Genomic DNA, 26,308 nt, shown 5'->3' with positions numbered 1-26,308 from the left:
ATTTACAACTCCATGGGTATAGGATCTGTGCTTTTGGTATAAGGAAGCAAAATATGTGTTGTGAAAAAGGTCTACAATGATGAACACTTACAATGTTCAGATCTTACTGCATTAAATCTAATTCAAGAGGATGATGTGTTCATCTAAGACCGTAAACCATAAACTCATGAACATTTTCTGGTGCATGTACTCCACCACATGCGGAAATACTGTACATTTTACTCCACTGCATAGTAGTTATGGGTTACTTTTCAGGCAAAGATTATGTATAAAAAAACAACAACACATGAACAGATTATAAAATACAACACAAATCAGGGGTTCTCTTTTTGGACTTGTTTATCACATTTCAGATTTTATTTTATTTGTTTCTGTTTGAAGCTCAAAGAGGGAAATGCATTCAAACATAACCAACATTTGACAAATTGATAGTAAGTCGTATATCAGAACTTTTTTTTTATTATTATTTATTTTTGTTTCCACTCCCATTAAACGTGTCATAACTCACTTTTGATCCTTTGAGTACATGTAGTTAATACTTCCATACTTACGTAGGATTTTGAACTTGTAACAGTATTTTCATCGTGTGGTATGTGTACTTCTACTTAAGTAAACTGGTTGTACAAAGGCAACCGAGGAAACGCTGCTGAGGCATTTTTCATCGGGATTATCGGAATGATTTGCTGTGATTTCTTGATAGCCAGTGTTTTCTTTTGTTTCCTGTAGTCTTTACACGCCATATCGATTAAAAAAAACAACATAAATCCTGGGGTTAAAGGCTGCTGACAGTTCTAAGTGTCGTACTTGACCTTCACGTCGACTGTCCAGTTCCACAGTGCAACTCAAGTTACTGCGCGTCACCATGGAAACGAGCTGTCGCCATGGATGCCCTGACAACTTGATCCCAGCCAGGTAAGACAGTCACAGACGTTAGTTTAGCCCCTCATGTTTTTAGCTAGATCTTAGTTTTAATTTAACTTTAATAACGTCGCTATTTGCTGTCTAATTACCTACCTCGTTATGAGTTATGAACCTCGGCGGTATTAAGAGCAGGTGTTTAACTGCGACAAGGGTTCGTCTTTGGTTTACTTCTTACGGAGTTAGCTGGTAAACAAGATTAGCATAACTAACGTTTGCTAACGTTAACTAGCAAACTGTGCTCGCTCGTGTAAGGCTTTGTCCGTAAACGGTATGCATTACTGTAATTTAGGAGTCCATAACGAGTGATTTGTGTAGTTTTAAACGTCTTTTCAAGTTGTATGTAATTAAGCAGAGAGTACAAAAATGTCTTTCAGTCAAAACAAGTTGTAACTTTTAGGCGTTTCGTGGTTGTTGGTAAGATTTAATATTAGCTAACGTTTATGTGCACAGTGCTATCGAGGAAAACTATGGATGAACGTTTATTTTATTACCTCTTGAATCTCAAAGATGCATCAAGTCTTTGGAAATCAGACATTTGTCTAACCAACAAATACTTTCGAAAACTACTTTTTATTTCCCGAAAGCTTTCTTCAATGGGCTGTTATACAATTAAACTGATAATTCGGTGTCCAGCAAATAACATTATGTTTCTTGTTTACAATAAAGAACACAGTAAAGAACACTAACCCTAACCCCAACAATGCAGGTTAGGTTCAGTATGCGATGGTGGTGATTCTAAAAGTTTACGTTATGGTTTCTTTTCTTACAGAAATTCCAGATTAATGTCCTAAGGTAGCAAAAAAAAAAAAAGTTTTTTGCTACCTAAACCTGCTTATGGTATGCACTGAGAGATCAGCAGCATGTCTGCTGCCCCTTCAGAGGAAAGATCCCATGATGGAGTTTCTCCAACTTGTGGTAAAGGCATTATTAGGCCTGGAACCAAGGTTAAGAAAAAGACGCGCTCTCCTGAATTAACGTTACCACCTCTATGCCCGGAGCCACCTTCTCTCTCAGCAGCCTTTGTAGCCAGGCCTCTTTTCAGCCATACCCCCATCCTCCGAAACGTCTCACCCGATAGACCGTTATCAGTGGTGGAACTCCCTCGTCTCATAGCCCAAGTAGGACCTGGGAGAGCCACAGATGAAACAAAATGGAGAGAAGGACCTCGACTAATGGCCTCAGCATTAGGGACCCACATCCCTTTAAGACCAGCTGATGAGTCAACAGGACAGAGGTACAATGGAATAATTACAGAGATTTGATTTTGACTTGAATGCACCCATTTGTTCTGACACAGTTTTAAAAGTGTTGAGTATGAATGTTCTTCTGAATTTTTCTCATGTGAAATGTTATGATAACACAATACAATACTATAATCACACTGATAACAGATTGGCATGATGAAATGTGTCATGATGTTGATATGGGTATGTAATAAGAAGAGGTGTGTCTTGACAGGCGTTTGACACAATGAAATAAACATTTTCCAGGTATCGGTTTATCCCAGTATATTCTAGGAGCCTTGTTACACAGTGGTTCTTTCACTCACCAAAGTGCCAAAACAAACTGATAAATGTAGCTGTCAGCATTCACTCCCCAAACTACTTGATTCCTGAATTAACTGCTCAGTTATTTACATTTGTTTTTTATTGTTTCAGTCTGACAGGGAAAGATGAAGCCATAAAAATCACAACATGTAAGGATAAAAACATTAGGACTGTAAAAAGTTGGAAAGCGACCAAACCAAACAAAGTTCCTCTCACTGGCACAGAGGTAGTTCATATCTTTGCCAAGAAAAGAGACCTGGGAGAATTGGAGCTTTATTACCTGAAAGAAGTGGATGGGGACTCTTACAGGTACTTTTACAAGGTTATGTACCACGCTTTAATTTCAGACTCCCATAAATGTTCTTATGTAGTAATTTTGTTCTGCTGGGATGCACCCAATTAAACTATGAATATACTGTGTCCTTTTTTTTTAGACCATATGACCTGAGAGTGGTCCATTCCAGTGAAGCTGGTTCTGAGCACTACATCTTCTCCCCTAATACTGTACTACATGTGACAGAGAGGGGCTATGGTGGACTTGTCAGTCTGGCAGAGTGGCACAAAGAGTCTACATTGTGGACTGCTTTGCAGGAGATCCCATTTTTCAGGGACTTTCGACTACGGAAAGCTTTCGCCTGGTAAGTGCATTTAAACTGTGCTTTCTGCCTCTTGTTTTTTTAAATTTTAATCTTCATACGTTGTTGCTCTGTGTTTTTTGTGTGTGCCAGTTTGTATAGAAGTGTGCGCAAAATCATTTTTCAGCGCAAGTGTGACAATCTGCAGGATATTCTGGTTATGGCTGTACCTCAGTTCAGAATTGCTCTTTTTCTCGTGATTAGGTGAGTCACATTCATGTGCAAATCATTCCATATAAGTTAAATTGTTTATTTCAGTCAAATACTGACAGTTAGACTTTTTTTTTTTTTTTTTTTTTCCAATTTTGGATCTGACCTTTAACTGTGATGCTTCAACATTAGTTGGTCAGATTACCTGGTAATGGTACTGTATCTTTTACAGAATAATTGAAGAACTGAAAGGGACACACCGGCTACCCCAGGAGGAGTCTAGAACCTATACATGGCTGGAATTCAAGAATGCACTGACAACCATGGGTCAAGAGCGTCTGCAGATACTGGAGAAGTTATCACATAATCGCACTGTCATCCTAAATTTGGTACCACAGTTTTTTTTTCCTACATTAAACAAAACAATAACAATATTGTTATTATAATAAGTCAATAAAAAGCCAAACGTGTTAAGGTGTGATGAGTAGCATTACTGATTGCAGTCAAGAGCATTAGACATTTGCTTAGTTGGTTCATGGATAACATTTCAGAGAGTGGAAAAGATGTCCATTTCCATTTCTGGAATAGATTGACTTGTGATCATTTTTCTTGAAAAACCAACTTTTTGTAACATATATTGTTAAAATCTTATCACTGTAGAACTTCTTATATTTTATTATAACAGCGGTGCTTTTTTCTCCCCAGGTGAAAGAGGGCAGCTACAAGGCACACCAGGACCTACAGCTGCACATGGAATACGCTAAAAAGCCAAATAAAAGCCATGAACCCATTCATCTCCATCTGGCTCACCAGCGGGACCTGAAGACAGAGTTGACCTGGTCTGAAAGCATCTTGCAGAGACTGGGCAACTTTGCTGCCCTCATCAATCAAATGATTATGCAGAGTCTCGTCACGATCACCCAACAAGATGTCATTTCTTTTCTCAGCAACGTTTTGAAGGTGACGAGAGAGCATTCATTACCTCCACTGATGTAGCAAAAAAAAAAAAAGATGATTAAAACACGAAACTCTCGTCACCTTTGTCATTAAAACACAGTATTTTTAGATAGAGCACTGTTGCAAACTGCTCTCGAGTTAATACTTAGAGGGAGATGGATACAAAACTTGAATTACTTTGCAGCATTAGTGCTACATGAAATGATGGAGGAAGCATCAGATAAAACAAATTGACAAAGAATTTAATAATTTAATTTAGTTAATGCATGTTGTGTTAATGATGTATGGTGTATGTTTGTTTGTTAGAGGAAGAAATCTCAGCAGTGTTGTCTCTTCCACACTGAGCTGTGTGTCAGTGCCTGTAGTCAGCTGACTGTGGACCCACCAATACTTCTATTCCAAGAAGAAGTGAGTGAAGCACTCCTGACTGCTGGCGACTCTATAATTCAGGTAATTTACATATTTCCACTGTTATACACACAGCTGCATAGATTACATTATCTTTTTTTTACCTGTGAGCACTGGATGGTATTTGTCTGTCTGGATATGTGCCTCATACTTAATTAGTAGATTACAACAAATATTTCATTTTCCAAGTTCATAATCTGAGCACCCTATAAACATAAAGCTGAATGCACTTGTAGAATTGGATTACTGAAATGTATGCATTGAAATGTGAAGAACAAAATTTTAAATATCAAAAGCTTAATTTACCCAGATATAAAGCCTTGGATATACTTATGAAAAAGTCTGTTACATTTCCTCTATATTTGATATGTTTTGTTCATTATATCAAGCAGTGTTGTTGTAAAGTTGATAATGAATTTATCCCTAGTCTTATAACACCATTCTTCTCCAGCAGATGTGTGACACTTGTGGATTCTTCCAGGAGAACCGCAACAGTGTCTTCAGCTCTGGTTTTGCTCAGGATTTAACCTCTGACTTCACTTGTATTGAACATCCTGCAGTTACAGGTACAGCCATTTGCGCTGAAGTTGTTGCTGGTTTTGAAATTTCACTGCTCTGATTTCAGTTAATTTCAGCTTCTGCTCCCATTGTTGGCATTGCTGTTGCTGTATGGATCTAGAAACAATGGTTCCAAAATCAGATTAGTTATGCTTTTGAGTGTCCATGTGTTTTCACACCCAGCGGAGAATAAGAACAATGATGGAATGACTGGTCGCAGAAGGTTTTGCTGCTGGCGATTGCTCAGGGACCTGTCATCTTGCTGGCTGGTGCCGCCTAAAAAGACCTTGCCAATGGCACAGGGTAACAGGCTGCATGGCTGCTACTATCCCCTCCCCAAGAGGCAGCTGGAGTGGCAGATCAGCATCAATGATGTTGCACAGCAAGTTGAGAAAGAGCAGGCAGAGATCATGCAGGCAAGACTGTCACTTTCAAATCAAATACTAGCCAATGTTCATGCGTAATCAGTCGATGTGTTTCTCATAAATCTGTCTATTCTCTTGACAGGAAGCTGAACGAGAAGTACAGCAGCTGTGTGAGAGCTATTCATGGTTGATCGACATCCATTTGTTCATTAGCCAATGGAGTCAAGCCTCTCTGGAATCAATGATGGATCAGCCTGCTTTACTGTATGAGGAACACATAAAGAAACTACGTCACTGGACTGAAAGAATCTACACAGTTCCCTCATCAGTCTCTACCTCCAACCAACTGTTCATCATCCAGTGCACTGGCATAAAGGAAAATCTAGGTACATCTGCTCTAAATTAAGTACATCTCCTTTCTAGTGTTACTTGAAGGCTCTAAGATACAGATTTCTATTCAAGAGCTTTTCAAATCAGCATCGCCACAAGCCTGGAAGCAATGAAACAATGTTTCTTAAAATAAATTATTTGTTATTGTTCCCTGGCTCTGTAAAGTAGTAAAGTGTGTGGCCAGTTGATTGGCTGAGGAATTCCTTTTTCATCTTTATGCTTAAAGCTCTAATACTCTTTGCCTTTGTCTTTCAAGGACAACAGCTGAAGTTGATTGAGGAGGAAATTCGAGAGCAGCTTGTTGAGCAGATGAAGCTGCACTCAGAAAGCCTCATATCAGACTTGAAGAGGGCTACTGCTGCACTCAAGACAGAACCCAGAGATTTACATGACCTCTCAAAATACGCTCTTACGGTACTGAAACCTTTTACACACTTGCATGGAAAAACAAGTTTAAAAAAGAAAAACTGATAATGTAAAGAGAAATATAGAACCTGTTATGCTAAAGAGAAAAATCAGCCCAACGGGTAAGAAAAAGACCTAAAAAAAAAAAAGCCCAAGTTTCCCCTGTTTTGCCATTACAGGGTTCGTAAATGGAAGATTTAGATCCTCTGAATCTCCTCTTTTGGTCACACATTCACTTTAATTTAATTATTCATCCCAAGGGCTCTGCGTTGTCAGTGCAAATGTGTTCTAAATTTAGATTCCATTATCCAAGAATACATGGTGCATTAAGGTCTTCAGTGCTGTTATGTGGTGCATTAAGGTCTTCAGTGCTGTTATTTGAAGGAACACTGAGGATGAACACTCGTGTATATTTGTGGCATGAGTATGAATTCCAGTAAACTTTTGTGATGGTGAGTTGTTAAACACTTTCAATTGCAGTTTCAAGTCACAGTGAGGGTTTATTGTTTGGTTATATTTCATCTAATTGTCACCCAGCTTGCTTATCCAACCTGTAGGTGCTAGAATGTGTCTCTCATTCATCTCAAATATTTGTCAGCATGACAACATTTATTGAATATTCAATACTGTGTACCATAATAAGATTTGACCCACCCAACAGCAGTTATTTTGATGATTTCAGATCCAAAAAAGGTAATGCTTTTCACTTCACAAGTTCAAAGGGATGTGAAACTCAAGTACTACATAACGACATAGCCTGATCATTCAACTTAAACGCTACAAAGAACCAAACTGAAGCTACAAAGTTGCTAAAAAATGCTCAATCTGTCTTCTTTCTGCAGGTGAGGGAGTCTGTGAAAATGTTGGCCGACACACAAAAACGTTTGGAGTACATTCAATCCCTCCAGGACACTCTTTGCATATACTATGGCAAGATGACTGAACAGGACGTGACTTTGGAAGAAAAGGTCTGCAGGCGTAAAAGTGAAAATGCTGCCATTAATAACCAACTTGTTGAACAACTCGGTTTCATGTATGATTTTGTACCATCACATCTCAGCTATAGACTTTTTTACAGTGCAGTTTATGTGTTTCTGTTTGTGTTCTATATTTAGATGCTGGACATGTGGGATGGCTTTATTCCCCTCTTGAAGCAAGCAGATAGCATCGTGTGCCACCGTCTGCCTTCAGTGGCTAACGCTCTGGACACAATGTTCTCATTTTTGGTGAATGACCTTAAAAATATGGTGGCTAAAGCTACATCTGGACCCTTCCTTGACCCAGCCCAGGATGCAAAAGAGATGGTCTCCACACTGAACTACATGTATGCACATGTGCGTCATCTCAGTGCAAAGCTGGAACAACTTAGTAGGAACAGTCAAAACCTACAAGGTGAGATGATACAAATCGTGGATATAAATCATTTCCAGGCATGAAAAAATTACTTTTGAACATGTACCACTGGTAGATTAAACATGCATGTTAAACAAGTAGAAAAAAAGTTGTATAAGACTGTTTAATTGCCTCCATTAGAACATCCAATGGATTTGGCCGTTTTGACAACAGATGTTCAGAAGGTCAAGGCCCGTAAAGACTTGTGGGAATTGATAGCTGTGTACACAACATGGATGGAAGAATGGAAACAACTGCTTTTCAGTGAGGTACGATGTCAAATAAACCTCTCTCTGGTTGTCAACAAGATGATAACATATGTTTGGCAAGGAGGTAATTATATGCATTCATGGTGATGCCAAATTTCAAACTAATCTGTGTGAAATGTACTTGTGCTTGAATTTGGTCTTTCCTTAATCGATTGCCTTGTTTTATTGTCTTTGGAGAAAACGTAGTCTGGTGTTGGCAAGCACAGCTTATCTCATTGTACATACTGTACTACATGCAGAGATACTAAGCACTGCTTATAAACCATTCTAGTTGTAAATGTAGGAATATTTTGTTTTGCGATTATAAAACCCCTTAAGCCATTGCCATTGTCCATGTGGATTAAACCAACAAATCTTTGGAAATGCTTTTCTGTCAGGTTGTGGTGTCACAAGCTCAAGGAAAAATTACCAAGTGGAAGGAGCAAGCTCTGTCTCTAACAAGTATCATACCCACCCAGGATGCTGTGCTGCAAGAGACTTTAGCCAAGCTAGAACGCTTTAACACTCAGCTTGCAGTCTTGGCAAAGCTGCAGAGCCCCATGCTCAAACATAAACACTGGAGAGCTGTTTTTAAAGGTCAGACACTGTGTCCATATTGTAATGCGTGCATATAATCACAGCATATCTGAAGTGATCAAAATACATTCCATCCGGCAGGCATGGGTCTGCTGTGTGGCCAAGAGAAGAAGGTGGCTGTTGCTGAACTGATGTCTCAACAACCTGAAGCTGACCAGAAACTTATTAGCAAGGTGAGAGCAGGACAGATGTCACATGTATGAGTATGTTATGGTGCTGCTACGAATATCAAGAAACAAAAGGGGTTGAAATATTTGCTTGTAAAAACGGGCTCAATAAACAACAAACTGTCCTTATATGTTACTAACATATGGTACCTTTTACTCTGTCAGACATGTAAGGATGCACAAGCAGAGTGTCACATGGAGCAGAACTTCCAAAAGCTTCAACAGGGATGGGAAGCCAGACTCTTTCAGCTGGATAAATTCACTCTCCCTGTAAAGCAGCGATGTCAGTCACAACATGGATTAACAGAGACAGAGAAGCCCACAGGGGGCACTGTTTCAAATCTCCAAACTGCCAGTCAACATTCCTGTGATGATGCAGCATTCACCGTCATTGGTGAGACTGATTAACAAGCTAGCAAATTAATATTACAGATGAAGTCATTGTTGTAGTCTCTGTAAGAAGTTACAACTTTGGTTCCATCACTAGAGGAAAATGTGTTAAACCCAATATTCTGCTTACAGATTTGCTGTGTGGTTTCTCACTCAGGTCTGGAAATACACTTTGCTGAGATAGAGAATGATTTGATGACTCTGTCCACCATGTTGAAATCTCCACACAGTGTTGAGTTCAGGCTGCAGATAGAGGATTGGGTGCAATCACTACAAGATCTTGGTAAGGTGGATATTCAGAAAAAAACTTTTTGAAATTTTGCCAAAATGAAGAAACACAATAAATATTGCATTGTCATTCGCTGTCAATATTAACAGGGAAGCTGCTTTATTTATTTGAAAGATACCAGCAAATATGGGCCTTCCTGACCAAGATGTTCCACGAAACCTTTAGTGTTCAGAAAGTGGATTTGGTATGTCCCTGTGCCCCTTGTGTGTTATAAGCCAAACATATATGATTTTGTAGTGCAGTGAAACTGATAAATTTTAGACCTTTGCTCACATGTCAGCGTATATATCAGTAGTGTTTTTTTTTTTTTCTGTTTTCTTATAGCTGGAGCAATTCCAACCAGTTGATGAGACATTTAAAGAAATCATGCAGTCTATATCAAATGACCCACATGTGTTGAAGTTTGTTCATACCAAGAAGACAAATGACAGATTTTCTGGCAATAGCCTTTGCCAGATTCTGGTGGATGGTCTGTCTGTCATGGAGGGGATTTCAAACAAGATGATGGATTTCCTGGACACCCTCTGTGAACAGTTTCCAAGACTGTGGTTTTTGAGTAACAGAGAAGTGATACATATGCTCTCCTTTCACCCAGCACCTTTCACACTGCAACCCTTTGTGTGCAAATGCTTTAAAGGGGTACGCTGGCTTGAAGTGGATTGTGAAATACCATCTAATACAAGAGATATAAAGAGCTATGGGGTTTCATCTCAGAGCCACAGGCAGAAGAAGGTTCTTGGTTTTTTTGGCAGCCTCCAGGAGCACATTACCTTTCTGTCTCCTGTGGAACCGAATCTCAATGCCTTGGTTTGGCTTTGTGTCTTCGAGAAACAATTAAAGTTGACCATGGTACACCTCATGAAACAGTGTGCTATTGTGCGAAACCAGCTTGAACCATATACCCAAGATTTGGCATGTGTTAAGAAAGTTGAAGACACCCCGCCCCACATTGCTAGTGGGAGGAACATTGCACCACCTATGCTGGATCTGTTGTCTGAATATCCTCTTCAGTGTGTGCTGGTGGCTGAGGAGGCAGTTTGGTGCAGGGTTGTTCTACAAACTGTCCAAGACTCGAGTCCAGTGAAGTTGAGGAATATAAAGGCACACAACTCTGCAAAACTGAAAAGCCTTGGTTGTTCCATAAGGGATGGAGTCGCAGGGACTAAAAGTGGATCTGTGGTTTCTAAGTATACAATGATGTGTCTGCGGGCTTTAGTGCAGCTTACAATGAACCATGCACAGCAGCTATCCCGCCTCATGGAAGTACAATATGCCCCTCTGGAAATGTCCTTTGAGTGGCTAAGTTTGATGAAGTATCATATAAACTCAGAAGATTGGAGTCTGAAAGGCAATGATGAGCCAACATGTTACGTGGATGTTTTGGGCCATCAACTCCAATATGATTATGAGTATTTTGGTCCAGAAGATTGGTTGATGGTGCAAACTCCGTCCACTGATCGGGCGATACTAGGAATCCTCCTTGCTCTGATAAACTACAGATGTGGGTTTGTGAGTGGACCTTGCATGTCTGGAAAGAAAAAAACTGTGGCCCAGTTAGGAAAAGCGCTGGGGCGACAGGTTGTCAGTATACAGTGTTGTCCAAGCATGAGACCTGGTGTTGTTCAGCAGATGCTGTTTGGTGCCCTCCAGGCTGGAGCGTGGCTTCTACTGGACTCTGTGGACTTACTGTCACAAGGGGCCCTGTCATTACTGGGACAGCATCTAGTAGACATTCACCAATCTTTCTCTGAGATAACAAGAAATAAGAATGAAAAAGTGAATGAAGATCCAAAGGACAGCACTGCTGCTGGCATCACAGATTGCAAAAACGTTGATTCAGAATCCCATATCTTACTTGCAGGGAAAAGCATTTCTGTCAGCTTAAACTATGGATGTGTTCTCATCTCATCAAGGGGGTATACATCTGAAGTTCCAGAGAGTCTGCGATGTGCAACCAGACCCATAGTATTAACCTGTCCAGATTACAGAATCATTGCAGAAGTAATGCTGTCTTCCATTGGTTTCTCCGAAGCAATGTCTTTAAGTCGACGACTAGTGTCCCTCATCAACCTGGCCAAGGATTCCCTCTGTCTGCCCGATTTCATCACTGACGATCAGAGCTGCTATCTCGTTGTCTTGCGCAAGATCATCTCTGCCTCTGAAATGCACTTACAGCAAAGTGTGAGGCAACGAGAAATTTCAGATGAGGCTAAAGGATCAGCTGCAGAGCAAACTGATCTTGTGTTTTCACAAAATGTGACTGCCAGAGTTGTTGACAAGGAGAAAGAGGAAACTGAAAAGCCTTCCAGGCTGCGCAATTCTCATTTGTCAATTATACAGGGATTAATGGAGGAGACAGCCATTGTCAAAGCGATTCTCTCTGTCTTATTACCTGTTCTTTATGAGCACAAGAAAACCTCCCAGTTCTACAACATTTTCAAGGACGTTTTCCCTATATCCTGCCAGTTTCCTCTTTTCCAACAATACATTCAGGAGGAAGAGAAGAACCAACTTAAAGATGCCGTTACAGTGGAATTACAAAGCAAATGGTTTCACTGTGACACTGAAATAATTTCCAGTGCTCTTACACTCTACCAGACCATGAAATTCTCTGAGGCAGTGATGCTTATAGGCCCATCAGGTAGTGGAAAGACAACCTGTTACTGTGCTCTAGCCGGAGCACTCAATCGTCTGGCTGCAAAGGTGGTGGAATACGCGTTTGAAAAAGACAATATGATTGAAGGAGATACCCCACAGGCAGAGCCGCAGATGTCTGTTTCAGCCTGGAATGCCGTTAACACTGTGGTTCTATTTCCTAATGCCATGTCCCATGAAGAGGTATTTGGGGGCTTCTGTGAAAAGAGAGGATGGCAAGATGGAGCTGTTGCAAAGGTGCTGCGAGATTCACAACGATGTGAACCAACAAGTTCCTCAATCTGCAACAAGAATAGTAAACTGACACCCATAGTGAAATGGCTGGTAATGGATGGGAAGCCTGTGGGGCAGCCAGGGTGGTTAGATTACTTAACCACACTTTGCAGTCCTGAGAACCCATTTCTATGCCTGTCATCAGGTGAAACACTGCCATCCCAATCACACCTTAAGCTGCTTATGGAGATCACTGACCTACATGATGCAAGTCCCTCTGCAGTGACCCGCTGTAGCCTTGTTTATTTCACAGGTACTAATCTGTGGAAGACTGTGTGGAAGAGTGAAATGGAAGCTCTCTCTTTTGAACACAAACTGGATCAAAGAACCATGAACATGTGGAATCGTCTGGCTGAAGATCTTTTCTCCAGCACTCTTAGTTTGCTTGGGCAAAAGACTTTAACCTCTGCAATCCATAATGAAAGAGAATCAAGCCTCAGGTATGGCCTGCAAGAAATCATGTCATTTGTTCGGATCCTGCGTGCCCTACTACAGCATTTTGGAAAGGAAGTGGAAAAAGCTGAGCCAATACCACAAAGAGAGAAAAGAGGTACAACCATTTTGAATGAGCATATACTGTAACTTTGTGAACATACAGACTGGTTATGGTTGTGACTTTACTTTTATTAATACTGTCTCATTTTTTCTCCCATCAGAGATACTTTTACACAGAGCTGACACAGCAGGCACAGAATCCAATGCTAATCAAGAGCTGCTGGCCAGGAACCTTTTTCTGGTGGCTTATATTTGGGGATTTAGTGGACATCTGCATCCTCGGTAAGATAATCTATATGGAACTTGTTATGTAGTCACACACTGTAAATTTATGCAAATGATTGAGTGTTTATGTTATTGCTGTTAACATATCTAATCACTGTTCTTATAAAAAATCGTGTATTAGCCACCAGTTTTCTTCATATCTTTTATGTTTTTACTTCAGTGAAAAGCCACAGTTTGAGTTACTAGCCCGTCAAGTGCTGTTTGCTTGCCGGTACAAAATTATGGTTCCTGATGAAGAGAGTGTGTTTGAACACTTCTTTAACATTGACACCAAGACATGCCCCAAGAACACAATGTTGACAAGTTCTATCACTCCCAAGGTTTGTCCTGAACATTCTGTCCATGTGTAGTGACTATACATCAATATAATGATCACAGCATATAAACATTTTAACTAACAAGTGTCTTTAATCTATTTACATAGTATTGGAAATATGCCTATCTCCTGAGCCTCATGTTGGAGGCAAACCAGCCAGTGTTGCTCGCAGGAGAACCCGGTTCTGGAAAAACCACTCTGTGCAAAACTTTGCTGAGTTTTGACAAGCCACATATTAGTCTACCAGCCAGCCCACTCCTGAGCTCCAGAGACCTGCGCACTATACTGAATAACATCAACTGCCAAAGGAACTGTAAAGATACTATGGGTTCCATGCCAAAACAACAGAGACTGCTTCTTTTTGTGGATGACTTGCATGAGGCCCCCTGTGGTAAGAAAATGTACCTTATGGAGAATTAATATTAGATTTTAATCTGATTTTGCATCATGTGAGGCTTTACAGGGTTTATATTTCTGTTATCCACTTGATAGATGTCTATGGGAAGATGTCAGCAGCTCTGGAGACACTGCGACAGAGTATTTCAAAAGGAGAGGTTCTAACATTTGATAACTACCACTTCAAGTTACTGAGTTCTGGAACCATCAGCTACATGGCTACCTGTTGTGTCCTGGGATTGGGCAGTCCCCACAGCAATGTGATATCCTCCAGGCTCTCACGCCTGTTCTCCATTTTTGTGCTCCCTAGCCAGTCTTTGGATGTTATATTGTCTATCCATTCTCCTGGGTTAAAAGCATGGCTCAAAGATATGCCACTTAAGCAGAGTGGTGAGGACTTGGCATGCTGTATCGTTACTGCAACCAAAAGTCTGTATCATGCAGTATGTGACCAATTCCAGCCTACTCTACAGAGGCCCCATTTCATATTTTCCCATCATGACCTTCAGAAGGTGTTTGGGGGGATGTGCCTGTGGCAGCCTAACATCCCAAACACAGGGAAAATGCAGAAAAAGGAAAATTCACCACCAGACTTTCCTTCAGCCCTGTCAGGGCCTTCAGCATCAGTTCTTAACATAGTTCATCTCTGGATGCATGAGTGCATGCGTACGTTCAGTGATAGGTTATGCTCAGAAGATGAAAGCAAAACTCTTGTGTCACTTATAGCCAAGACAGCAACAGCACACTATGGAGTTCAATTGGTTGATGAAACCCAGCCTGTTCCAAGCCTTGCTGTTCACACACTGCCCATGGACACAGTAGATATCTGTGAGCCAATTGATCAGAGTGTAGATAGACTAAATCTTCCTCAAGAGCTAAAACCAGCTGACCAGTCAGACCTGCAGAAAGGCCATACATTGACTGACCCCTCCCTTCTGTCTGAAAGCAATCGCTCAGAAGATGCAAGCCTAAAAACTCATCCTTTACAGCAACAGATTCTTCAGCATATGGAGTACGTAATCACTAAGCTTGTTTATGGTCCTGACCTCTCTGAGGCCCTCAAGTCAATGAATCAGCAGCACAGTTTTAGATGTAGCCGTTCTTATCAGGACCAAGACCTTGATATACTACGGCAGAAGCTGTGTGCACTCATTGACAGAAAAGAGGAAGACAAAGGACAGAAGGTTTATAATGACTACAACATTACAACCAGATGCATTGTACACAGACAGAGAGTGAGTCAGCTGTTACATATCCTCAGAGTGTTGCTCATACCTGGAGGTCATGGAGTGCTGATTGGCTCAGACAGAGGCACAGGCCGTAAAACTACTGTGCGTTTAGCTGCCTATGTAACAGGCTACCAGTTGATGGAGGTTCATCCTGGTAATGAGAATAAGTTGCATGAAATCCTAAAAGAGGCTGGGAATCAAACTAGAGTGAATGGAGTTAATGTCATCATACTGGTCCATGAAGGAATTAGCTCGTCTGTCAGAGAAAAGCTTCTGGTGGCGATGGCCCACAGAACCTACCCAGGGCTCTACACAGATGAGGAGTTGGGAAACCTTGTTTCCAGAGTGACTGCTGTGAAAAACTCAAGAAGGTACCTTATGGACACCTGGATGTTTGAGAAGTAAGAGGACAATACTTAAGTGATCTAGTTCTCATGCTAGTTTGTCACATTATTTAGAGACATCTGTTAGTTAATTTAGTTATATCTAAAAGCGTATGTAATATCAATGGAGTCATTTATACTGTAGTTGCACTCATGGTGATTGTCATGTACAGTGATATCATTTACAAGAATGAACTTACAGGGAAACTTCTGACCACTTACAATGAGTGTTTGTAAATGAAAATGTGAGTACATTGCAAACAATATTCGTTCTGTTTCTTTTAACAAAGGTACTTGAGCCAAATCCACAGAAATGTACATGTGTTCCTGTTGCTTCCCTTCACCATGGCAGACTGCAGCGAGATGCATGCCAGCAGTGGAACCCATGGATGGAATGTGAATAAGTACTTTCTTTGAATTACAACCTTTGTACCTGTATTTCATAACAAAACACAAACTGTCCTTTTCAGACCAGCATGCCCAGGCACAGCTATTTAAACATGCGCTTTTATGTTTGATACTTAAAGGACCAACCCTTGATTAAGGTACAGGGCCCTTTTTACTCCATCTGTCACATCACATTTGAGTTATTAAGGTCCAAATTTCAGTTGTAGCCCATGTCATTGAGTATGCACAGTCCTAACTTGAATGCAGATTAGTGGAATCTACTCTGTTGTGATATTTGGGGCAAGCTGTGGCATTCCATGTGTTAAATTCTAATGTAGCAAAATAGATGACTTTTTATCCTTTGTAATCTAGGCACAGCTGACCAAGGCCCTAAGCTTCAGTTGCTGTGTGGAGGTGTACCAGCCTTGGTCCAAACAGTCTTTAGCAGAAGTTTCTGCTCAGTGCCTGAAATCAAGTCCCTACAAAAGTGAGTAACACCATCGAAGTTAGTGTATACTCACTCCATTTTTACAACCTTTCAATAGCAATGTTATATCTAAGCTGTACCAAGGCATATCCTTTTTTTCTTTGTCTATTTAGTGGAAAGAGAAGGGTTAGAGGTCGGCCTGTCTGTGGCAATGGCGGGAATCCATCAGTCTGCGTGCCAGTATGCTTCTCTCCTTCTAAGAGCTCAGCCTTTCAGTCCTCAGACTTATATGGAGTTCATTGCCCACTTTGATTTTCTCTGCAATGGTCTGCACAAGCAACGGCAGAGCCAAGCTAACAGGTAATTGTTCTTAAACTAGGACATGGGTTGAGTTTTTTCATCTTCTTCATTGTGTAATCCAACACAGCTACATCACAACCTACATCCTGAACAGTATCTGACACAGCTGCAACAAAAATTAAATATGGTCACCTTCACAAAATGCTTGTTGCAGAGTTGTTTAGTTGGACTGCAGTAAACTGTATAGCTCTAAATTACATTTCTATTCTACATTTCTGTGTTTTCTGTCTGACACCCTAGTTGGTCTTTTTAAACAAACAGAGATACATATACACACTACAACAATTATTGTGTTTTTCAGAGTTGCCACTGTTCTGTCTCATTTGGATGTCATGAACAACACAGCTGTGCAGTGCAAACAGCACTTAATAAGACTGCAAGAGGAAGTTGCTGAGACACAGCAGGTAATGTATAGCAATTACTCAATTAATTAGCATACTCAGTTCAAGTGGGATCAATATTCTGTATGAGGTCACAGCAACATTGACTGCCGCAATTTCTGTACCACCAGAGGTTATTTTTCACCACAGTCAACAAATGATTGAAACAACCTTGCAAGCATTGTATCCAGTGAATTTCAGAGGCAAAATGTTGCTTTCAAATCGAGAAACTCTTTACAGTAGCTTTTTTTGCACGTTTATTCTACATATGTCCCTCAGTTATTATTGCAGTTTGAGTATTCAGTAATATTTACCTTATAACAAACATGTTTTAGAAAATTAAGAATTGAAATGTTTTCATGAATATCCATATCATGTCCATCCTTCAGCGTGAGAAAGAGCTCCTCACAGCTGTAGATTACCGGAGGAGTCTGCTTGAGGAAGCTTGTAAAACATGTGAAGTAGAGGAGAACAAGGTGTATCATCTTGAAGAGCAGATAAATTATGCTCAGAAACAGGTAAACAGATCTCCAGTTCTATTAAAATCTGCATCCAAACTCATATTAATGTTATAAGATCATCATACTATCTTAGGCTCTTCAAATATTGGGTTTTTAAATCTCTTGGAACAATTTGGAGCATTTATTTAGTAGAAGTGTCACAGAAAATGAACTTAATATGTTCCTTTTTTTGTTTCTGTTTTTCAGTTGAGACCCGTGTTCTTGTCAGGCGTCAAGATTCTCAGTTGTCTGAATCCATCTGACCTGGAGGAGGTACGCCACTACAGAGATCCACCTGATGGAGTTGTGAAAGTCATGGATGCCATTTGTTTCCTGTTTAATCATCCACCAGGCTGGGAGAATGCTAAACAGCTTCTTGGGCAATCCAACTTTTTCCAGGTGTGTGGAAAAATATTTATATTGGAATATACCTCCTTCAATAGTAAAAATAGTGGTGTCATATGTATTTTTATAACGGTCAACAGTGCTTTAGTAATGTTTTGGGATTGCCCTCTTGCCAATATCTCTCCTAGGAGTTAGAATTTTTTGACCGCTACGCTCTGACAAATGAACAGCTGCAGCACCTCGGCCAGATAGTTCACAGTCCTCAGTTTGTGCCAGAGACTGTGCGAGAGGTGAGCAAGGCCTGTGAGTCCCTGTGTCTATGGGTCCAGGCTGTTTATGAGTGCTGCTGTATGCAACACAAAATGTCAGTCAAGCAACAATTAGAGGTGCTGGCCAAAGAGGCACGAGGTCAACTGAACATGGCTAAGCAGCACAAGGAGGACACATACCGTCATCTCGAGGGTATCAAGCTTCAGCTGCAGTTGGTACAAAAAGAACTGGAAGAGCAACTGCTGGGGCTGCACACGGCTGAGAGCTCAGAAAGAGAGGCTGTTAATGCTGCAGGGCAGTTGGAGATACATGTCAGAAACTGGAGGGCTGCTGCTCAGGTAACACAGAATCTGCAATTACACTGTACATGCCACTGGCTTACTTAGTGTGGTGTTATTTCTTGAAATTGTTTTTAACTGATTCTAATCATCTCTATTTCCCCTTCAGCAGGCAGAGTTAAATACCCAAACTATACCAGGAGATGCCCTTATCCTGGCTGCAATCATCTCTTATTTAGGCCCCTTTGGACCTGATATGCGCATAGAACTGTTGAGCAAGTGGAGGGAGCTATGTGAGACAGGACACATCAACATAAACCCCAAGGACCCCCGAATCTCCTTGTTTACAGACTCTGACGCTGCACCGTGTCACCCCCTTCTTGGTTTTCCCATCTCTGTGTCTGAGGGGCTGCAGCTGCCTGTGGGTCAGGTATTAGGTGTTCTCCAGGATGCTCCGTCTGCCAGAATGGTTATAAAGCTGCTGCTGTGGGGCTGCAGGCGTCCCTGGGTTCAGTGCTGGCCTCTACTGGCAGACACCCAGCAACATCTAGATATAAGCTCTCAAAGCTGGCTCATCACAGGTAGGTCTATAGATTTCCATCATTTAAATCCTTGGCTTGTTTTGATCATGTCCTGTAGAATTGATGTTGATATTAGGGCTACTACTAATCAATTAACCATTTAGTCTATAAAAATACGAGGAGTAACAACCATTGGCCATTGCAACTGAGCTGAAATAATGTCAGCAGTTTATTTTGTTTGTCCAAAAGTCATAAAACCCCAAAGTATTCGCTTTACATTTACAAGCAACAAAACTTTGTGCTCAGAAAATTTGTTTATCAAATATAGATAACACAGTTTTTCCCACAGTTATGTTTTGTAAATTGTATTAAATAACTTAAAATCAGTACAATAAGTATCTGCTCTGCAGGAGAGAGCGCCAAACTTGAGAAGGAGGCAGAGTGTGGAATGGTGGTTTGTGCTGATGATCCAGAGCTCCTGCACAAACTGGACCAGGCTGCAGAGAAAGGTGAATTAGGGGATGATAAAATATCATAACGGACCGACAGGTTTCACATGATGTAGTTAATATGAAACCCAATTTTGTGAAATTTCTAATTTTCTAAGGTTTCCGTCTTAAAGTCATTCTTACCTTTCCTTTGCAGGTTTGAGGGTTCTGGTAACTCATGTGGAACGTGCAATTCCCAGTCCACAGTTTCTGGCCCGACTGGCACGCCCTGCCAGATGTTACCTTCCAGGGTTAAGACAGCATGTTCAGCCAGCTCATCCTGAATTCTGCATCTTCCTTAGCACCCAGCTGCCCGTCCAGCTGCTTAGCAGTGGTAGGAAGGACACAACCGCTCTGTTAAAGTCGCTTACTTGGCATTTTTCTTGCAACAGCAGTGCAGGATTTTCAAATTCATTTGTCATCCCAGTCCAGTGTATTTACAGGAGTTTGTGATGCTGATTGGCTAAAGTTGTAACTGATACAGAGGCATGCTAATAACTTTTCACAGATTATAGTGACACTCACTGTTGAGACAGCCTACTTTTCTGTGTTTACATTACTCTGCACATAGAGTTAGGTCCTCACATCAGATATCTAAAAACAGAATGTAATGAAGTGGACACTCTGGACATTATGAAAATTAGCTCCTCTGACTCAACTGAAAACAGTGGCTCACTGGGTATTCCTCCCTTTTGTCCATAGAGATCCATCCGTCCATCTTGGCTCAGGTATGCGTGGTTGACCTCTCTCTGAGCTCAGAAGAGATCCAGGAGCTGATGCTGACACAGCAGTTGCGGTCTGAATGTAGAAAGCTGCTGATTCAACACATGCGGCTCCAGAATAAGAAGCAGTTGCTGCAGGAGAGACTGGTCTCAGAAGAGGTGACGAGACCACCATTTAGCATCACATCGTGCCAATATTGTTTCTGTTGGTTATTTAGTCTCGTCCAGTGAAGTAGAATGAAGTCAATATGATATACACTTGAAAAGTGTCAAAGGCCCAGTCCGCAGCTGGTATACAACCTGATTTATGCCTCATTGTCAGAGTTTGCTTTTCTAATAATTGTTGGCCAAAATATTTGCTTAGTTCATTGTTGCATATTTGTTTGGAATTTACATTATTTTATGTAGCCTCAACAAAAGATGAGTGACTCTCACACATCAGCATCAACCCTTCTCTCATCTGATTTGATATCACCAGTCTTTGTTTCCATGGCAGCTGTCATGGTCAGTTTCCTTCTTAAGAGTGCACTAAAATCACTCTCTGAATTAGAGCCCATATAGTTGCAGAGTCTTACATTTTGTGTCTAAAATACCTCGCTACACATCACATCATCATCTAAATGCTGTCTGCAGTTTGCCTATTGATCTGGCTGATCAGGCTCAGTGATTATAGATTAATAATTTTCCATGTAATATATATGTCATGCCCACGAGCTGTAGTCTGGCTCTGTATGTCCACATTATCTACATAAGACTGTGGACTATGTAAACGTTATTACCTGGGCTGCATTTAGCATTGAGACCATGTGGTGGTTGTGGTGAGAGTGCTGTATGCCAGTGTTGCATTCAGCTTACATCCTTTTTTATTAGTAGCTTTCTCAATTATTGTTAATGATTAGAAACGTGGGGTGAGAGGCATGAACTTTTTTTGGCTTCTGAAAGGCAGCATGACAGAAAAAGTTTGAGAACCTCTGCTGTACACCAGCCTGCTTAGTTCATTTCTTAATCAAGCTGCCACAGTGATTGTTTTTAAGTGTAAAGCTGAGTACAGTCCTTTTATGCAAAATCAGACTTGATAGAAGATAATGTAATTATCTGCTGTTTGTAGCTGTTGTACTTCAGTTGACTGTATACAATCTTGTCTTAGGATGCTCTCATGGACTACATCCTGCAGTGTGACACCTCACTGCTGCAGGACACTGATTTTCTCCCCCGTGTGGCTGTTTGTCAAGAAGCAATGAAGAGACTGCAGGCTGAGATCCAGATGCTGAGTGAGGAGCTGGACTACCACAAGTCCCTGCTGTCTGTGCCCCGACAGTTAATGAGGCTGGCTGCTGCCCTCTTCCAGGCTCTGCAGCAGGTGTCCCGTCTTTCACCTGCCTACTATTTTTCCCTACGTAACTACCTCACAGTTATGCAAGAGGTCTTTGTCGTTAAGGGCAGACCAATAGTGTCAAATACCACTGGGAAAGTGCCAGGTGGTATAATATCAGAGGTCACAAACTTGATGGCAGCCCAGCTGCTGGTGCAATACAGGCCTTGTCTCATCAAGAGCCATGTTGCTGTTCTGAAGCTGCTGGTGTCTGTGGCTCTGCTCCAACACAACCAGCTCTGCCCTGAAGCTGAGAGGGTGGCTTTCCTCAGGGGCCTTCAAGATATAGAACATCCTGTCACAAAGCGTTCCCCTACTCCCACTGTCTCACAGTCCACTACACCTCTGCCTTGCTGGATACCGCCTCATATCCAGCCAGAGCTCCTCTGCCTAGAGAAGATCCTGGTCTTCAGAGGGTTGATTGCCTCTCTCTCTACTTGCCCCATGCAGTGGCAGGAGTACCTGCACTTTCCGTCCTCCTCTGTAGCAGGGGCCGTTCCCTGTCACTCTCACTCCCATTTGTCCCTGATACAGCGGGCTCTCCTCTGGAAGACCATGCTCCCAGACTGTCTGGACGGCCTAGCTGACGCCATGGCCGTCTACCACCTCTGCCTGCCTAGACAGACAGCAGACAATGAGGCCCCTCACACTGGGAACCCAGAGGCTCTCTCGCGATATCTTGTCAAACATGAGGGACCCGTCATCCTTACATTGCCCAGGCCCAGAGGAGATAAGTGGACAAGCATTCAGCCTCTTCACTTAATAAACAAATTGGCCTTATTGGTAACAGAAACAATGGAGGTAACATACAGTTGTTTTTGTTTCAAGTTAGAAGTTGGAGCCATCGTCCCTCAGTGCAGTGCTTGATGCTTTTTTGAATATGTTTTGTGTTCAGGTGAAAGTCATTTCTTTTGGAGCTCCGTGTGACACAGAGGTCATCCTCTCAATTCTGCAAAAAGCTGTTAATGATGGCCACTGGTTGGTTTTTAACAACTGTCACCTGCTGAATCAATGGGATGATAAAGTAGTGGCTCACCTCAGTCAGCTGATATCCTCTCTCAGAGGTAGGTGGTTGATCAAGTATGACTTTAAAATGCATGCGTGTCATTTATTAGCATTAACACATGCTTAAAACTTTAAAAAGGTAAAGCCCAGTCTTTCTATTTATGTATCTACCTATCTGCCTACTTGCCTGCCTGCCTACCTGTCACGCAGAGGAGCGATGCCTGATTCACCCATACTTCCGACTGTGGTTTATAACTCAAGAATATGCATCATGCTCCATACCAGGTAGGTATTAAATCTATTATATTGCCTTTACTGCTCTGTCCAAGTCTTCCTGTCAAGGTCAGTCACTATAGCTTTAGTCCAAGGGATCATGACCTTCCATCAACAATACACTCTCTGCATTGGTGTGCATTGGAAGATAAAGTACTGTATATCAATTTAACACACAAGTCAGCCAGTGTAGTGCCTCGAGTAAAACTGTAGCCTCTATTTGTCTGTAATAATGATTACGGTTGTAATGAAGGTTGTTATTTTTATCTTTAAACAGCGGCAGTGCGAGTGTGGGCCCTGCCGCTGGTCTGTGACTCTCCCTGGGATCTCAAGGAGGAGCTGAGCTGTTCCTGGCGACAGGTGATGTCCGTCATACAGTGTCAATCACTGTCGGGTGTCACAGCAGACAACGTGGAGCTCCTCCTCCGCTGTGCTGTCTTCCACTCTGTGTTACTGCAGAGACAGAACTATAAATACTTAGGCCAAGGGAGAATATACAATTGGTGAGAAAATGGGCCCACACACTATATATTATAATTAATATACAGCAGAGGTGTCAGAGTGAAACCGAATATGTCCTGAATTAATGTCTCAGTATTTTAAAACCAAGGTTTATTCTTCAAATGGTAGAAATGTCATGAGAAATTAAGAGATTATGCTTGTGCACGGGCATTGTTTCTGTTTTGAAGGAGTCAGGAAGACCTTCTTGCTTTGATGGATGCACACATTTGCGTTGCTAGTCGTTGCCATGACAAGATTAAGGCTTTGCAGTATATAGCAGGTGAGGCAGCATTATCAGATAAAACACTCCCTCTAGTTCAGTTACTATATGATTTAACCTTGTTGTACTTTTCATTCACAGTCAATCTAGTGCATGGTGGTCATGTGCTCGACTCTGCAGATTTGGAGGTGGTGGAGAGTGTTGCAAAGACCTGCCTCAGCAGAATGTGGCCACTCTGGGACAGTGGACCACATGTCCTCTCAGATATTATCAACAATGCTCGTCACTGTGGTAAATAAACAATTTTCTCATATTTCTCTATTTTGCATAGTACACAGCTCATCAAATCTAAATGATGAGACAGTGAACCAGAGTAAATGGATCATGCATACAAAGATGAGATCTTTACTCTTACATTTCAAACATTTAGCTCAAACCTTTAAGTGGAGCCAAAATTTATAAATCAGCATTACAAACACTAAACAGCACAGCACTAAAGCCATGGTTGGCGTTTCTTGTTTTCGGCTATCTATCTAACTACAGTGTATTGTTTGTGGCTTTGTTACATGTCTTCAGATTTGACAGGACTGCTGCAGATTTTGGAGCAGGGTCTTCAGGTGTCAGCAAACATCAGTGACCCCCTCGTGCTGGGCTTCGGTGCGGACGTGGCAGCTGAGAGAATCAAAATCAATAGCCACAATTTGAACATACTCCTGCAGGCCTCCCAGACTCCTCCAGGAGCAGTGGGGAGTTTCTGCACGCAGCTCAAACAGCCTGCCACACTGCCAGCCTTCAGCCATGCTAGAGACAGACTGCAGACTCTGAAGCGTTACGTGACCCACAAGAATGACAGCACAGATACAAATGCAGGAGCTGATTCTCACAGTCCCCTACGTGACTTCCTCCGTGCTGAGTGGGATGATCTCATCGATTCAGTGTCCTCGCTCCTCTCGCAGCTGCAACAGCCTGTTCAATGCAGCATGCTGACCTTTACTTCCCTCCACAAGCTCACTAACTTGTCTCACTTGGAGAGGAGGGCCGAGCTGCTCAGTGCTTATCTCTGGCACCACAACACTTCAGATCCACCTGGTGCTTACAGACTATCTGCTTTCAAAAATGCCCGAGGCTTTCTGGTAGCACTGATGAGACAGGCAGCTCAAGTAAATTGCAAAGATATCAATGATATAGCCCTGCATTTTCAGGTAAAGCATACAAATAATAAAATCTTACTAAAGTGGCCTTTCACTTTTCGAATCTAGTGGATGAAAATAGCTAATTTCGAATTGTTGCTCTAACTATTTGCGGGTGCTGCAGGTTGATTGTTGTTCTCTTTCCCCCAGGTTGTGAGTGATGGTACACACCCAGCCTCTCTTCCCCTGGATGCTGTGTATTTGTGTGGCCTGGAGCTAAGAGGAGCATCATGGGATACAAAGCTAGGAGCCCTACAGGGCACAGTCTCTCTTCAGCCATGCTCACTGCCCCTTGTTTGTGTCAAAGCTCAAGTCAGGGGCATAACCACTATCCCTTATAAAACTTCACATTTATTGGACAGCAGCAAGGTCCAGGTCACACACGCTTCTCCATCAGCTGGCCCACAGTTACCAGTTTATCACTGCCCGCTCTATCTCGATGCAGAGCAGGAAAGTGGAAACTGGGGACTGGCAGATGTTAACATTATCACTACGCTTCCCCTTCATGCCACACTACATCCTGTGTTGTGTAGTTTGAGACGGGTGAGGCTAGTGAGTGTGCTCTGACTAAACCAAAAGTCTGGATTGATATAAGAGTCCTTACTCAGCCTCCATGAAAAATCTGGTCAACATACTTGCCATTAAAACGATTGTTCACATAAAGTTAAGTGACTTTCTACTGCTGTATAAAACCTCTTTAATGTTTTGTAATGTTTTGAATTTTCGTTTTTCATTAAAATGTTTACACAATGTCATAACGGTCATTTCTAGCATTTTGTATGATTGCTCAGCCTTGCTGTTGGGTGTGGCCTTGTGCACCTGTAACCACACTCAACAGTGATGTCATGATGTACTGACACACCCTGTACACCTCTTTATCAGCTGATTTTCAGCTGGTGATGAGTTCTTTTGAAAGCTGTCAGAATTCACATACTGTATGATTTTGTATGCTCATGCTTGAGGTGTTCAGTGTTTGATGATGGCATATCATATTATATAATTTTGGATTATTTCTTTCTTTAACCTTTATTTAACCAGGAGTAAATCTCATTGAGATTATAAATCTCAGTGTCTTGATCAAGACAGGCAGCAGCACAGTTATACAGTCATTATTTGTGTAAATAGCTGTTTGCCCAGATTTATGTAAAACAATGCAAATATATTCAGAACACTGAATTATCTATATGTAAACATTGGTAAGAATAGAATAAATAGCACTTTTTGTATCTTAAACACGTAATTGTGTTGGCTATTGCAAAACTATTTTCAACTGTGTGTTTGAGAAATACTAAAGTTTCTTCACACATACTATGAACTGTATCATAGGAAATTCAAAGCAATAAAGCCCAACAGGGGACGTGAACTTTGCTGATCATGATAACAAATTCTCTTTTCTCCTCCTGCAGGTAACATGGACCGGCACCATTATGAAACCTTTGAGAAGTTTGGCAACAATACTTTCCTTCTGCACCTGGACAACGGGAGGGCGTGAGTATCACTGGTGTGTTTATGTTAATATACTTTTTCGTTGTGCTTGCTGGGATTCTACCTGTAATGTGACTTGACTGAATCTGTTCTCATTTCAGATTTGGGCGTCACTCCAAAGATGAGCCTTCTA

The 26,308-nt window shown here is 41.5% G+C and overlaps 1 protein-coding gene across 1 annotated transcript; it reads left to right on the top strand.

Moving 5' to 3' along the window:
* The first annotated feature begins 783 nt into the window (after positions 1-783).
* On the top strand, positions 784-26,295 carry dnhd1 (dynein heavy chain domain 1). The gene is made up of 45 exons (XM_076729061.1): positions 784-912; positions 1,691-2,155; positions 2,580-2,777; positions 2,903-3,106; positions 3,197-3,307; positions 3,486-3,642; positions 3,959-4,213; positions 4,517-4,660; positions 5,073-5,184; positions 5,360-5,592; positions 5,684-5,927; positions 6,188-6,345; positions 7,179-7,304; positions 7,452-7,728; positions 7,870-7,997; positions 8,375-8,573; positions 8,655-8,746; positions 8,906-9,134; positions 9,288-9,413; positions 9,509-9,603; positions 9,744-12,897; positions 13,004-13,124; positions 13,288-13,447; positions 13,552-13,834; positions 13,936-15,469; positions 15,742-15,847; positions 16,211-16,325; positions 16,439-16,625; positions 16,927-17,029; positions 17,395-17,523; positions 17,713-17,904; positions 18,039-18,458; positions 18,568-18,979; positions 19,330-19,428; positions 19,565-19,741; positions 20,110-20,288; positions 21,277-22,302; positions 22,397-22,565; positions 22,717-22,791; positions 23,057-23,282; positions 23,469-23,560; positions 23,642-23,791; positions 24,077-24,702; positions 24,841-26,191; positions 26,277-26,295. Exons 2-44 carry the CDS (start codon positions 1,782-1,784, stop codon positions 25,255-25,257), a joined length of 13,614 nt encoding a protein of 4,537 aa, XP_076585176.1. The 5' UTR covers positions 784-912; positions 1,691-1,781; the 3' UTR covers positions 25,258-26,191; positions 26,277-26,295.
* Positions 26,296-26,308: the final 13 nt, after the last annotated feature.

The sequence above is a fragment of the Chaetodon auriga genome, chromosome 4, assembly GCF_051107435.1.
Source record: "Chaetodon auriga isolate fChaAug3 chromosome 4, fChaAug3.hap1, whole genome shotgun sequence".
In the NCBI taxonomy this organism is placed as follows: domain Eukaryota; kingdom Metazoa; phylum Chordata; class Actinopteri; order Chaetodontiformes; family Chaetodontidae; genus Chaetodon; species Chaetodon auriga.
The sequence above is the reverse complement of the archived record's forward strand: the minus strand, read 5'-3'. Positions and strand labels throughout refer to the sequence as shown.